The sequence below is a fragment of the Dermochelys coriacea genome, chromosome 7, assembly GCF_009764565.3.
Source record: "Dermochelys coriacea isolate rDerCor1 chromosome 7, rDerCor1.pri.v4, whole genome shotgun sequence".
NCBI lineage: Eukaryota > Metazoa > Chordata > Testudines > Dermochelyidae > Dermochelys > Dermochelys coriacea.
In genome coordinates this window covers 121,654,985-121,670,771 of record NC_050074.1, presented here as the reverse complement: position 1 = coordinate 121,670,771, position 15,787 = coordinate 121,654,985, and the positions used below count along the sequence as shown (strand labels likewise).

The 15,787-nt window shown below is 44.5% G+C and overlaps 1 protein-coding gene across 1 annotated transcript in view; it reads right to left on the bottom strand.

Moving 5' to 3' along the window:
* SH3PXD2A (SH3 and PX domains 2A) overlaps window positions 1-15,787 on the bottom strand; it is a 406,607-nt gene that overhangs the window by 327,950 nt on the left and 62,870 nt on the right. Inside the window, 1 exon segment of the mRNA XM_038409643.2 lies at window positions 4,333-4,413. Coding sequence (XP_038265571.1) covers window positions 4,333-4,413 — 81 coding nt within the window.

Here is a 15,787-nt window from a genome sequence, read left to right as displayed (position 1 = left end):
CTCCACGGCAGCAGCATGGAGAGGAGTAGGCATGGTGAGCGTAGCTGCAAACGACAGGAAAGCACTAACCAAAAAGGATGCCCAGGGCAGTTACAACAGGCTGAAGTAACAGCCCTGCTCTGCATAGGTGTAAGTGACTTCACAAAGAGTGGCCATGAGGTGGCTACATGGGGGGGAGTCCCTGGGCTGGGGGCAACTTGCATTCCTCACCCCAAATGTAATTCACACACTCAAACCCTCTTTATGTGCATGCTGTGATGATTATATGGATTTTTGCCCTCTCTTAGGAGAGTCGCCACAGATAAAGCGAGGAGTTAGTGGCTGTGAGAGAGCATCCCATGAAACCCCACTATTGTCTTTGCCTTTCTAACTCCCTTCTCAGACCCACTGCAGAAGCATTTAATATTTTAAATCCCTGATGCTGAGCTGTTCATAGAATTCTAATTAAAGATGTTAAGAGGGAAGTGGGTCCAGTATATGTCTCTTTGCTGATGGAATTAGTAATGTCCATTTTCACCAGGAGTCCAGCTTCATTAATATGGATAAAATAACAATAATACTCTGCACTCCAGTAATGCTTTTAACCCACAGATCTTAAAGCACCTTACGATAGCATGCATGTATCATTGCCCCCGCTTTGCAGATGGGGAAACCAAGGCACAGAGAAGTGAGTGACTTGCCCTGAGAGTTGCTAGCTGATTTGGAATGAGGATCCTGGTCACCTGACTTCAAACCCTGCGCTCTAATCACTGGAGATGCTTTCTTTCCTTCCTTCTTAAGGAATGCTGCACATTTCTGTGTACACCAGTGCCCTTCCAATTGGCACAAAGGGCGACTCCCGAAATCCCTGGGAGGGAAAAGGGTTAAATAAAGGAATTTCATTCCTTTCTTGTAATATTTTCTAGTGGGGGGAGTCATGTTGTACAAGCAGGAGTTTTTTCACTGGCGCTAGGCACTTGCACTTATCAATGGGACCTTTCAGGACTCACTCTCCCTGACTGAGACATCATTTCCTGTCCAACACACTAACCCCATTGATAACTTCAGCTTGATGGGAACTTTTCAAACTCACCAGGAAAGGCTAGGAGACCCAGAAGAATATATACATGAAAACAGAACTGGAGCTTGAAAGAAAGAAAGAACGAAAGAAAGAGAAAGAACTGCTTTGGCCATGACCCTTACTCTAATACAAATACACACAGAAAGCTGCACATCAGTGAACAAGCATACATCAGCCATAGAGAAACAACTGCACTTGGGACTTACTGTCTATGGCTTTGGTACTGACCAGTCTACGCACTTCAACCTAGTCAATGGGTGTGGCGAGGGGTGGGAATGCAAAAGGAAACATAGGAAAGATGATGAATGTTCCCTTTTCTGCCTTCATTCCATTTCATTTCATCCGTACCACAAACTAGGAATTTGGGTCATAGGACTTGCTACGTAAAGGTCAAGCTTTTGGTTGAAGAAACTAAAGCACTATAAAAGCGGCAAAGAGTCCTGTGGCACCTTATAGACTAACAGACATATTGGAGCATGAGCTTTCGTGGGTGAATACCCACTTTGTCGGATACCGACATTCACCCACGAAAGCTCATGCTCCAATACATCTGTTACTTTATAAGGTGCCACAGGACTCTTTGCCGCTTTTATAGATCCAGACTAACACGGCTACCCCCTGAAGCCTAAAGCACTATAGCCTGTGTTTTTCAAACGTGACTAATGATTTGGGATACCCAACTACAGACACTTCAAAGGGAACTGATTCTGAAAATCAGGCCTCTTTAAGGGATCTCACATTGGCCACCCAAAAATTGAGAAACCTGTTCCTTGCAGGTTCAGCATGACAAACAGGTTGATATCATCGATTGTGACATGGCTTTGAAGTTTGCGGCTGGCTGTGCACATCCATGATGCTAGCTAGAAGGGACTTTATTAGGATTCTAAACATATAGCTTCAGCAATAGATCAACATTTTCCCAACATTCAGGAGTGCTTGAATACAAGTTTGGAGCTCTGAGCTTTCTACAAGTGTGACAGTGCTAATAAGCGATGGTCTCATAAACACCACCCTAAACCGGAAACCTATTGACCGCTGTGCCTACCTACATGCCTCCAGCTTTCATCCAGACCACACCACATGATCCATTGTCTACAGCCAAGCTCTACAATACAATCGCATGTGCTCCAACCCCTCAGACAGAGACAAACACCTACAAGATCACTATCAAGCGTTCTTACAACTACAATACCCACCTGCTGAAGTGAAGAAACAGATTGACAGAGCCAAAAGAGTACCCAGAAGTTATCTACTACAGGATAGGCCAAACAAAAGAAAACAAAACAGAATGCCATTAGCCATCACCTTCAGCCCCCAACTAAAACCTCTCCAACACATCATCAAGGATCTACAACCTATCCTGAAGGACGACCCATCAGTCTCACAGATCTTGGGAGACAGGCCAGTCCTTGCTTACAGACAGCCCCACAACCTGAAGCAAATACTCACCAGCAACCATACACCACACAACAGAACCACTAACCCAGGAACCTATCCTTGCAACAAAGCCCGTTGCCAACTCTGTCCACATATCTATTCGGGGACACCATCATAGGTCCTAATCACATCAGCCACACTATCAGAGGCTCGTTCATCTGCACATCTACCAATGTGATATATGCCATCATGTGCCAGCAATGCCCCTCTGCCATGTACATTGGCCAAACTGGACAGTCTATACGTAAAAGAACGAATGGACACAAATCAGATGTCAAGAATTATAACATTCAAAAACCAGTCGGAGAACACTTCAATCTCTTTGGTCACTCGATTACAGACCTAAGAGTGGCAATTCTTCAACAAAAAAACTTCAAAAACAGACTCCAATGAGAGACTGCTCAATTGGAATTAATTTGCAAACTGGATACAATTAACTTAGGCTTGAATAAAGACTGGGAGTGGATGGGTCATTACACAAAGTAAAACTATTTCCCCGTGTTTATTCCCCTCCTCTTGCTGTTCCTCAGACGTTCTTGTCAACTGCTGGAAATGGCCCACCTTGATTATCACTACAAAAGGTTTCCCCTCCCCCGCTCTCCTGCTGGTAGTAGCTCACCTTATCTGATCACTCTCCTTACAGTGTGTATGGTAACACCCATTGTTTCATGTTCTCTGTGTATATAAATCTCTCCACTGTATTTTCCACCGAATGCATCCGATGAAGTGAGCTGTAGCTCACGAAAGCTTATGCTCAAATAAATTTGTTAGTCTCTAAGGTGCCACATGTCCTCCTTTTCTTAGAGCAATCAGTGCACTTCAGAGTGATCTTATAACCCCAGCCAATTATGTTCTAGCTGTCTAGAAAGATGGCAGTGGGTCTGGATTATTGCTAATTAGGATATCAAGCAGGAGCCCTCTAACTTGTCTTCCAACAGCCTAGGAACAGCATAGCAAATAATTTAATCACTGGAGCCAATGCTGAATTTTGTAATTTGGGAAAACATACAAGTAACTGGAAAGCAAAGTTCATTTTCATACCAACACGGGCTGCTGCTGGAGAGACAATGACGCAATGGCATAGATCACATCAAAATGCATAGACATGAATACAGTGAGGAAGCATGTTCTAGTGTTTAAAGCAGAGGACTGGGGCCTGGTCTACACTACGAAGTTAGGTCGACCTATCTACATTACTCAGGGCTGTGAAAAATGTCACGTCCTCTGCAATGTAGTTAGGCTGACCTAAGCCCTGATGTAGACACCTCAATGGAAGAAAACACGTCAATGGAAAAATTCTTCATCTCTCAGAGTGCTGAATTTACCACAGTGACGGAAGAACCCTTCTGTGACTGTAGTAAGTGTCTACCCTACAGCAGCAGAATTGCAGCTGTGCCACAGTAGCATTTCTCCATAACGTGGAAGTCAGCACTCCTGACTTTTCTTCCTATCTCTGGAAGGGGAGGATGGGTTAGTGGTTAGAACAGGGGACTGGGAGTCAGGACTCGCTTTTTATTCCCACCTCTACAATTGACTCATTGTGTGACCTCGAGCAAGCCACTTCTGAAAAATAGGTTTGAAGTTAGGCACCCAGAACTAGAAGCCATTGTTGACAAATCTGGGCCTTAACCTCTCAATGGCTCAATAAACCCTTCTATAAAACAGGCAGGATAATACTGGATTTATCTATATCACATTCTGTGAAGAATCTGCAAAGTGCTTTGAGATCATTTGATGCAACAGGCCATATAAGCCTTATTTAATGTTATTATGACAGTGTGGAAATGTACAAACCGATACAAGTAATATTTCCAGTAAGTAAAATCAACTGTTACCTGCAGGTCAAAGAATTTGCTGTATCTCCGGTAGATGATCTGGGAAGTTGAGTCAGACCATGTTACATTTATGATATATACCTGTTCGGGGGAAGAAGAAAAAAAAGTCAACACAGTGCCTAAGGAGCCTTAAAGCATTGGCTGCAGTTCAAAGGCAGAAAAGTCAGGACCCATGTGTGTGTCTATATAAGGAGATGATTTCCAATCTTTAATAAGTTTGACGGTCTAATACCACTTAGTCCCACGTGCACACTAGAAGAAACACAGCACCAAACTCAAAGTTAGTCTAAATTAAAGCTGTAGTTCTGTCCTGAACTCACCCTGGGCTTTCATAGGCTTCTCGGGAAAATGCTCAGTAGAACACAGCATAGAGCACAGTCTTCCACCAATCCACGTTAGTAACTCCTATGGACATAACTTTGCCTGGGTTTAAAGCTTTATTAGAATGGCACACTCCTTCCATCCCCCTCTGCCCCAAATCTATCGGGGCCCAGGACACATGCTGGTGGTGGGAGTGAGAAGGGGCCAGGAGAGCGGCTACATTGCACCCCATGCCCCCATTTGAGGCACATGAGGAGCCATGCTGGAGTCACCTGCCACACTGTCCTTGCACACCTTGGAGATGAAGGTTTGTGCAGAGAGAATATTGCCAGCTTGGCTCCAGAGGCAGTCGTGCTAGCACAGAGCCGGGGAGGACAGCTATAACTGTGGAGGGACTGGCACATTGCAGGGCTGCTGCTTTCCCCCAAAACCAGGGATCTGCAGACTACTCCCCATCTCTTTCACAGGCAACCCAAACTTTTCTCCCTGGAGAAGCATTTTTGTACCGCAGGACATTTTGATTAAAAAACTAAAACAATATAAAATTAATATGGCAGATATTAAATGGATTATAAACTGGCTAGCTGCTAGGTCTCAAAATGAAAATATATAAATGGGGAATCAGCATTCAGTGGGTCTGTTTCCAGTGGGGTCTCACATGGATCAGTTCCTGGTCCCCAGCTGTTTAACATTTTTATCAATAACCTGGAAGAAAATATTAAATCATCACTGATAAAAAGGTCTGCAGATAACACACTCATAGTGGCATGGTAAATAATGAAGAGGACAAGTCACTGTCACTGATTCAGAGTGATCTGGACCACTTGGTAAACTGGGCACCAGAAAACAATATGCATTTTAATATAGCTAAATGTAAATGTATACATCTTGGAACAAAGATTGCAGGCCATACTTATACAATGGGGGACTTTACCCTGGTGGATAATCAGCTGAACGTAAGCTCCCAGGGTAACTCTGTGGCCAAAACAGCTAGTGCCATCCTGGGATACATAAACAGGGGAATCTCAAGCAGGAATAGAGAGGTTGTTTTATCTCTAGTATTTGGCACTGGTGTGACCACTGCTGGAATCTTGTATCCAGTTCTGGTGTCCACAATTCAAGGATGTTGATAAATTGTAGAGAGTTCAGAGAAAAGCCACAAGACTGATTAAAAGATTAGAAAAATATGCCTTACAGTGATTGCGCTTCTTGAGTCTATTTAAATTTAACAAAAACATGGTTACAGGATGTGTTGGTTACAGTCTCTAACCACCTCCAATGAGGGGTGGTAGCTTCGTCACCAGGAGTGCAGCTCCTACCAATGAAGCACTGTCCACACTGGCACTTTTTTCATTTTTAAAACTTTTCTAGTTCAGGGGAGGGTGGTGGGGGGCATTTTTTCACACCCCTGAGCGAAGAATATTTTGACGACAAAAGTGCCAGTGTAGACAAAGCCAAAGTATCTTCGTGGGGAACAAATATTTAATAATGGGCTCTTCAATCTATCAGAGAAAGGTCTAATAGCTGGAAATTGAAGCTAGACAAATTCAGACGGGAAATAAGGTGGCATTTTTGACAGTCAGGGTAATTAACCATTGAAACAATTTACTATGGGTCGTGGTCGACTCTCCATCACTGGCCATTTTAAAATCAAGATGGGATGTTTCTCTAAAAAAATCTACTCTAGGAATTATTTGGATTATTATTATATCTGTGCCCTGTGTTACAGAGGTGGTCAGACTAGATGATCACAGTGATCCCTTCTGACTGTGCAATCTATGAAAGGCATCTCCACCAGAGTCATTTTAGGAAGTTGCAACTGTACAAACCCTGCAGGCTACAGGACCCAATACAGCCTCAAATCAGCCTCACGTGATACAGCTCAACTCTATAGTACATTATACACTGGGAGATGGATTCACCACTGCCTTGTACCTTCAGATATCATTTACACCTGTAAAACAGCCAGATGGGAATGGCAGCGTTTTGCACCCCTCACACCAGTGAACGTGATGACACAAGATGCAAGACCCTGTGTAAATCACCCCGGAGCAGGGGACCTCCCAGCATGGAATCTATGTTTACTGCCCTGGGCTACTTTCTACCATTGCCCCTTTAGTTTGGGGCGTGGCCCCTATGGTCCAAGTTCCTGTTGGGCCTTGTCTCCTACCAGTGCCCTCTCATGGACACTGGGCGGCGTCCTGCTGCTGTCCTCCCAGATTCCTCCGTGCGGGGCAATCATCAGTTTGGTGGAGTCGGAATAACCACAAGGTTTCCGTGCTCTGGTCACCCGGGTTGCTCTCAGACTGGGTGCTCCTAGGCCTCTCTCTAAATGCATCCGATGAAGTGAGCTGTAGCTCACGAAAGCTTATGCTCAAATAAATTTGTTAGTCTCTAAGGTGCCACAAGTCCTCCTTTTCTTTTTGCAAATACAGACTAACACGGCTTCTACTCTGAAATTAGGCCTCTCTCTGTCTCCTTTGCCAGGAAGGCACTGCTTGGTTTCTGGTGGCTGCTTCAGTCAGCAGGCTAGTGCTCCTTCCCTCAGGCAAGGCAAGAGCTAGCTTCTCCCTCTTTGCTGGTCAGCCTCAACTGAGTCAGGCTCCCTCCTTTCCTCTCCTCCCCAGGCCTGGCACTGGCTGCAGATATAACAGGGCAGGGCTAGCTGGGCCCAAAAGCCCTCCTTAACCCCGTTCTTCTGGTTCACCACAACATGGTTTAAAAAAATTATTTCGTAACTTGTCACGTCCTTGCCTCCAGCCATACAAATATAGAAAAAAATGAGCCCCAGTGTAACTGAATGCTCAGTGTGGCCCACCACTGTGTCTTTAAAGTAAATGTCAGACTTCATCTACCAACATAAGATAAGGATCTGGTAGAGGAAATGGAAGGAGCAGGACTGCATCTCCTCCTGTCTCGCAGCCCAAATGCTTAACAGCAGGAACTCTTGCTTTTTCAGTCTGTGCAAGTGTGAATTTCTATATCTCCAGAGATTATGGCTGGATAAGCATTGCTCCCTGCCCCTGGCTACATCAGGCTGCCTTGCAAAGGTCTGTGGCTAGATAATTACCTTTATGCTTTTTAAAAGATAAGGGGTACTGCGTTCAGCTCCCTGGAGAGGCCTCAGAGAAAAGGCTGAACAAAGGATCATAGTGGGATTTTTTTTCCCCTTTCTTCATCCCTGATGGGAGGGGGAGCAGTCCAGTGTCTTCTTAACCAAGGATTCCCATCCGTTATTACCATGTTCAACTCCCATGTCAGGTTGGACACGGTATCAAGTGAAAAAGGCTGACGGCAGATCCTGACAAGGTGGTGCAGTATCTTTCCCCTATAAGGGAAAGATGGTCCACTGATAAGGCACTAGTCTAAGACCCAGGAGACCTGTCACAAGCTTTCTGAGTGCAAATGACTCAGCCTCTGTACCACTCAGTTCCCCCTCTCTACAATAGGAATAATAGCACACCTCTGCCTCATGGGGATTGTCGGGAGACTAAATACATTAAGGAGTATGAGGTACTCAGACATTACAGTGATGAGGGCCATCCAAGGACCTTAGATAGACAGACAAACCACCAGACCATGGGCATCGTGAGGAGAGTATTTGCTAGGTTTAAAGCCAAAGCTGCACAAAAACAAATTTTTCCCCAAGATTCTTGTGCAAAAATGTTTGTCACTTCATTCCAGGGCATTTCGCAACCCAGAAATGTAGTTTTCCATCGAGTTTCTACAAAAAGACCACTTTTGGAAAATGTTCAGTGGGAATGGCTACAAACAGAAAACACACAAGGTTCAGAACTGTACTTGGTGGGTGCAAACAGATTTGTATGCAAAATAAACTCTTAATTGGGGTTCTCAAAATGTGGATAATATAAGCGTAAAATAGGCATAGTCAAATATGAATATGAATATGAAAAACTCACTAAGTGAGATTTCCTAACTCTCTTTTTGCAAGTTTGTACCTTTTTCAAAAGTTGGAAACAACATGCAAATACATAAATCAAGGTTTTTTAAATATTATTTCATTTTTTCATTTTTTTTTCATTTAAAAATTATTTTCATTTCCTGAGACCTCTACTTAGAACTCACAATAAACATGCATTTTAGTTTTACTTGTTATTTGTTTCACAAATCTATTCTATCAAGTTCTATTCTGCTTTGGTCTTCATGCTGCCCTGATTACCGTGACTGATTACCGTGGTTTAGATTGGATATTAGGAAAAACTTTTTCACTAAGAGGGTGGTGAAACACTGGAATGCGTTACCTAGGGAGGTGGTAGAATCTCCTTCCTTAGAGGTTTTTAAGGTCAGGCTTGACAAAGCCCTAGCTGGGATGATTTAACTGGGACTTGGTCCTGCTTTGAGCAGGGGGTTGGACTAGATGACCTTCTGGGGTCCCTTCCAACCCTGATATTCTATGATTCTATGATTCTATGATATCTGAGCATTTCTGAGCAAAGCGTTGAGTGAGTGACTAACATTATCAAATGTAGTTATCATCTTTCTCATCCTCTCTCTAGGGGGAGAAATTCTGTGTACAGTGGAACGTTTTGTTAAGGTTACGTTTATTTGTTTGTTTTTAAATACGTCCACCCCTACTCTGGATTTATGTAAGAGAAGGCAGGTCAGAGAAGTGCACCTTGCACAGGGTAAATTGTGGTAAATCCTGGGGAGTTCCTTCCACAGTCTGGGACCCGCCCCGAGAAAGTGCTGTCTCCTGCACAGACAAGCTTCATCCTTGTGGTACAAAGTTCCATTGTCCCTGAGGAGTGGAGTTGTTGGCCACCGTCCTTATCCTGAAGCTTTAGGCTCTTTTAGATATCCGGGGCCCAGACCATGGAGCACCTTGAAGATGAAGACTGAGACCCTAGATTTAACTGGATATTCTATGAGAACACTGTTGAAAACACAGGACATCTGATGTGTTCACAGTAGCCCATGCTACTTGGGAGATACACTGCTGCGGTGGTGCCTAAAAACACCAGCTGAGATCAGGGCTCCATCGTGCTAGCTGCTGTATAGGCATAGTCCCTGCCCTGAAACGCTTATATGTTGAAATCCCAGCCCCAGTGGGAGTAAAACGTCAGTGAAGCCAGGATTTCATTAATAGCCTTTAAAATGGAAATTAAATCTTTTGAATTTCAAAGTCTCGGGAAGTCTAGCAGGCTTGTTTTGTTTTATTCTATTGCATTGATAGATCCTAGCAGGTGGGTAAGAAAAGCACCTTAAATAATCATGCGGGCTTCCAATTAGCTAGAACTACATGGGTTCTAATTCTGCTGTCTGAGACAGACAGGTGTAAATCTGGAATGACTATTGATTTTTTGCTTGTCTGCGCAAATTAAATTTTTCTTGGGAAACCACTGTTTAAAACAATGGGGAAAAGATGTTTGCTGGAACTCAATAAAATTTCAGACTTTAAAAGGCCATTCTAGAGGTTTCAAAAGCCTCAAATAATCACCTTCTCCCTCCCACAGGAATCTCAGCTTGCCATTTATCCAGCCCTAGCAGTCTTGGTTTTACCGATAACCTTTGCACGAAAGGCAGGCTCTTCTCCCATTACTTATTCCCCAGCTCATCTCATAATTTTCTGCTAGGGTCATTAAAATTGGATGCTGTGAAAATGATTAATGATATCCCAGAGGAAAGTGACTTCAGGTGAAGAATAAGAAAGAGCTCCTTTGGAGCTTGAGCCCATACAAATGCAATTGCAATAGAGACACAATGGGATGGCACATGGCAATAGTGGAAGTGCCTGACAAATATGGAGAACTGTCCCTGATTCAAATGTTCTGAAGGCAGGCAGGGCAGGAATCAGACCGAGCTGCTGTGTAGAAATTTGAGAGCCAGCACTTGCGCATCTCGCACCATCTCTCTGATATTTCACTATCCAGCCAGCTCACAAGAACGGAGCAGGAGAGAGAAACTGCAAACAGGACCGCAGCTTTGCTACTGTAAGGCTACATAGCAGAGAAGTTTGGAATTTCTGAAACACTTCAGTCCGCAGTGTGGGAAGCAAACAGATTTTTAAGCGTTGGGAAGCCCGTATACAGTTTTTAAAATGGTGACTAAAATTTTGAACCAGTCAGTTTGGATGTTCCTTAAGCCTTTAGCGCAGATGTAGAATATGCCTTTTGGACCTACATATACACTGCATGCAACAAAACCTTCGAGTTAGAAGCATAGGGTTAGAAGGGACCACAAGGGTCATTTTTTTATTTACTACCCAAAAAAAGTTACATTACACATAAAAAAATCTGTTAAAAAGAACTTTATTGAGGTTGCCAAGTCAAGCACTCAAAAAATAGGAAAAGCAAGAATTAAATTTCCTTGTGCAACCTTAGTTCAACCCTACTGTGCACATGCATTATGGTACAGTCTTTGATTACATGAACCCCTAGCATTTTTGTCACAGGTCCCCTGCTTCATTCAGTGCTCAGGATGGCCATGCTGTAGGGATGAATCAGGGTTGTGTAGCAATAGAGGCTGTTGTCTGATGGTCCCCTGACTCATCTGGTGCAGAAGATGGAAGGTGTGTAGTGAAGGAGTCACGGGATTGCAGGAAGAGACAGGATGGCATCCTGGTTAAGGCAGTTGAATCCCGCCCTGGAGAACTGGATTCCATCCCTAAAGAGTTCCTGTGCAATGCTAGGCCACTTATTTAAACCAAACTTCTCACGAATTCTATGTTCTTCACATGCACAAAGGGGCCAAATTAAGGTTGCACAGGTCCAGCCTCCCCTCCCCACCTGGAGCCCCACGCCGGCCTTCCTACCCAACCAATTCCAGCTTCCTCACCTAACCAGTCCCTGCTCCCCCTCCACACTGCCTAGGAGTCTGAGGGATCACTGAGAACACAGGAGAGACAGGCTTCATGCCCTCAGCTCCAGTGCCCAGCCCCACCCCAGCTCACAGCAGCTGGGAGCAGCTATTACAATGAAAGTCAGGCTTCACCCTATAGCCCTGGGCTGGAGCAGGCTCAGTCACTGTCACGCAGTGGGGATGGTGCGTACAGTCCTGTCACACACAGGAGCTATAAGCAACTGAAAACAGGGTATTATAATAAACAGGAAGTGTCGGGCAACCTTAATAGCATGCAGTGCTACCAGCCCCGCCTGTAATATGCTCTTCAAGGCAGGAACTGTGTCATCCTAGTGTCTGGATTTGTACAGTGTTAAGCATAATGGCTCCAATCCTGATCTATGACCTAAATTTCCTCTAAGCTGCGCAACTGCACAGCTGCCTATTAAGCCCCACGTAGGGGCTCAGGGCTGCGGCGGGGAGAGGCGCTTCTCCCCCAGCATGGACTTTCCCCAGACTTGCCATGGCTGGGGGAGAAGTGCCCCTCTCCTCGCCCCAACCCAGTCCCAGTATGGACCTGCCGCGGCTGGGGGAGAGGCGCCTCCCCACACCACATAGCCCAGGTGCTGCTGCAGGGAGAGAGAAATGTGGGGTGTCCTCTCTACCCACTGTAGCCCCCAGGCAGCCTGCAGCCCAAACCCCTCATCCCAGACGCCACCCCAGAGCCCGCACCTCCAGCCGGAGCCCTCACCCTCTCCCTCCCACCGCACCCCATCCCTTTGCCCTGCCCTGAGCCCACCCCCATACTCCAAAACCCTCAGCCCCACCCCCACCACATGAATTTTGTTATGTGCACCAATATGGAGGTGATTGTGCTGTAGATTATTCTTATTGTAGCAATCACCTGCATATTGGTGCACAGAACAAAATTCATTCCACACGAGTGGAAAAAATTAGAGGGAACACTGTCTGTGACATGGCCTTTGCTACAATAATTAGAATAATCTACAGCACAAAGAGCCACTTTAAATTTGTATTTTTAGAGAAACTGGGTTTTAGGCCAGCAGCAGACACCACCCTCTTGGGCAACTTAATGTACCCTCTCTACACACATGCACATCATACATCATTCAAAAGTTTATGACGCTACTTTAAGATGAAGTACGACGTGGAGCTGTCAAGTCAGGCTGTTACCACAGAAATGGGGATAAACAATGACACCATCAACATGTTAAAATTACCACTCTGAAATATTTGTATTAGTTTCTGCTAGTTTAATGACTCTATGGGGTATTTCAAGACATAAAATTGGATTTCTCAAAGCCTCACAACAACAATCTAAAGCGTAAAACAAAATCTAATAATAAATGTGTACAGATATCCTTGAAATGTTACAGCACGGGGGACATTTTTAGTCAACATCATTATCATCATCACCTTGTTCATCATTATGATCTCTGTCGAGAGTGTGTGGTTATCATAGTCTTCATTGCTTTGGCATGTACACAGTTTTGTGCAGGGAAGATCACTCTGAATACACACACAGCTGATTGTGCAGTGACCCCTATTGGTACAGGCACAAATAAGATCTTGTAGATGATCAGAAGCCATCAGGCCCTTGAAGAATACTGGAAGTAGTTCTCATCCACATTTTTCCATCCATGTCGCAATGGTGATCCAATATCTGGCTTAGCTACGTGCAAAGACATCCAAATCTTTGTTTGGCAAGAAGCTCTTATGACATGCTCTTCAAAACAGTCCTCACAGGAAGGGAGATTGGCCAGTGACTTGTACTTTTTTGATAGACACATTGAGGTGCAAGCAATTAGGGCTCTGTGGGTCTCCTTTTCTTTCTTGCTCTAGTCATACAGCCAACTTCCTGGCTTCAGAAATTGCAGCTTGTCCATCACCCTCTCCCTATTTGACCCAATCTGTGAAGCAGTGAGCTCCCTGGGCTCTGACAACATATAACACAGACTTCCCCCTCCATACCAGACAGGTCTGGCACAGAGTCACCTCCAGTTAAATATATTGTAGAAGTCAGGAGTGAATACATCACAAGTTGCATGCACAGGTATGAAACGACATTTGTCAACTGTAATGATGGCCTGTTTCAATCCACTTGTTGTTATGTGTGTGTTCCATTTTGGGAAATTAGTGAACAGTAAGGACAAAAACATCTGTATCAGGTGACCTAATTATGGTTCCTTTGGCACCAAGAGAGCCAAAAGCCACATTGGCACATACAGCATGCAGAAGGATCCTAATGTCTGCTTCCTCTTGAGTACTACAGAAGTCTTGGGCTTCTTCAACACCTCTACTGGTAGTGGACATTGCCATAGCACCATTGGAAAAGCCTCCAGTAAGAAGCAGCGGTTGTGTTGGATGTGCTCCTACGTTCTCAGGTGCATCTTGAACCATATATTCACAGAGGAATTTTATAAGTGACTGCTTGTTGGATGCCAAAATAAGGATATTAAGCACTATTTGCTGCCTAAAAAGAGCAATAAGGAGGAAAGGTGATTTCCTACAGTGTAAATAAAGTATACAATCAACTGTCACCGGCCTGGTTCTGACTTTACTATCAAACGTTGTGTTTTTGATGGAAAATATCCAGCTCTCCCTGGCACAAATCCACAGAGTAGCCTGATGTGACATCTTCAGCTTTCATGCTACTGCTTTTTCCATCAGCTGTTCAGTAGATGATACTTTGGTGACCATGGGATTGGAGTGGTCTATGCGTAACTGGGATAGATAGCATGATGGGACCAAGATGAGAGCCCTTCGGAAGCTGAAATTAACTTTTAGTACAACTAATGATGCTAAATATTCATTACTGATAGTCTTCTGGACACGAAAGGATAGCTATGGTACACAGAGTATGCAGGAAGTATCTAAATAGTTCTATCAAGTTTTTCATTGCCTTGTAGAAAGTTATCTGGGGCCAAATTCTGTGCTGACTTGCCCTCCAAGAGCCTTTAAAAAAATCAATAGGGGTCACACCACATGCAAAACACCACAATAACTGGCCCCCTGTACACAGCACGTAAGATGGGTTAATAAAGCTGTATTTTTTGGCTCAGAGCAGTGTTCTATAACTTCTCGCAGAGAGAAGTGCCTCTATGCATAGTACAAGTTTTAACTGGAGGAAGTGTGGGCTAGCAATTGAAGCAAGGGCTCAATCCCACCTCTGCCACAGATTTCCTGTATGATTTTGGACAATGCACTCAGGATCAGTAGCTGTTCCCACTGAAAAAGTCACTCAGAGTTTTGCCACTGACTTCAGCTGGAGCAGGACGAATCTCTCCAATCCCTGTGCCTTAGATGTAAAATTTGTAAAATGGGAAAACTAGTCCTTACAGTTGAAGGTTATTCCATAGCTGCCTAGGACAGAGCTTCTTGCAGCATCCTCTGAAGCAGTAGGTACTGGCTACTGTCAGAAACAGGATGATGGGCTAGATGGACAGGCTAGATCATCGTTTCTCAAACTGGGGGTCCAAACTTCAAAGGGGGTCGCAAGGCTATGGGGGGGGGGTTTGCACAAAAATATTGCTGCGGGCAATGGGAGGGCGGGTACAGCAGCCACCACTCTCCAGCCATCCGGCTCTGAAGGCAACACTGTGACCAGCAGCAGCACAGAAGTAAAGGTGGCAATACCATGAGTATGCGCCTATGAGTATGTACAGTAATTTGCTATCACTTTTTTTTTTGGGGGGGGGGTCATTGAAGCCTGAAATATTTGCAAAGGAGGGGCCCAGCAAAAAAAAAAAAAAAGTTTGAGAACCCCTAGGCTAGATGGCCTGATGCAGCATGGAAATCCCCATGTTCTTGTGTGTTGACAGACATAATTAAGGTCTGTAGTGTGCTTTGAGATCCCTGGCAGAAAGATGTTATATATGTGCACATAGACATTATAATGCAGATGGCATCTGTACTGGTAGCCACCTTCTTGCTCACATCATGGTCACTTCTGGGGCAATCTCTAGCACCAATGAGATGGGTTCCCAGTGATAAGAGGGTATATGGTAGTTCCCGTCCTCTCTTACAGCCGGTTTACTCAACACAAGATAAATCTTTTATACTACAGAGCTCTTCTTGCCATTGCTAGACCAGTATTAAGAGCAGGATGGAAATTTCTGATGCTGGGCCTCATTAAAGCTGCCACTAGCTTTGTACATTAGCCCCACAGCACAAGTTCTACCAATACACAACATTAACAGTGCAATGCTGCTTCAGTGCATTGTGGCAAAGCTAGAGGCTGGCCTGAACCTGGAGCCCTGGACCCAAACCCTCCTGACTTTTGGGAAGTTTGTATCAGGATCCAAATCTCATAGGA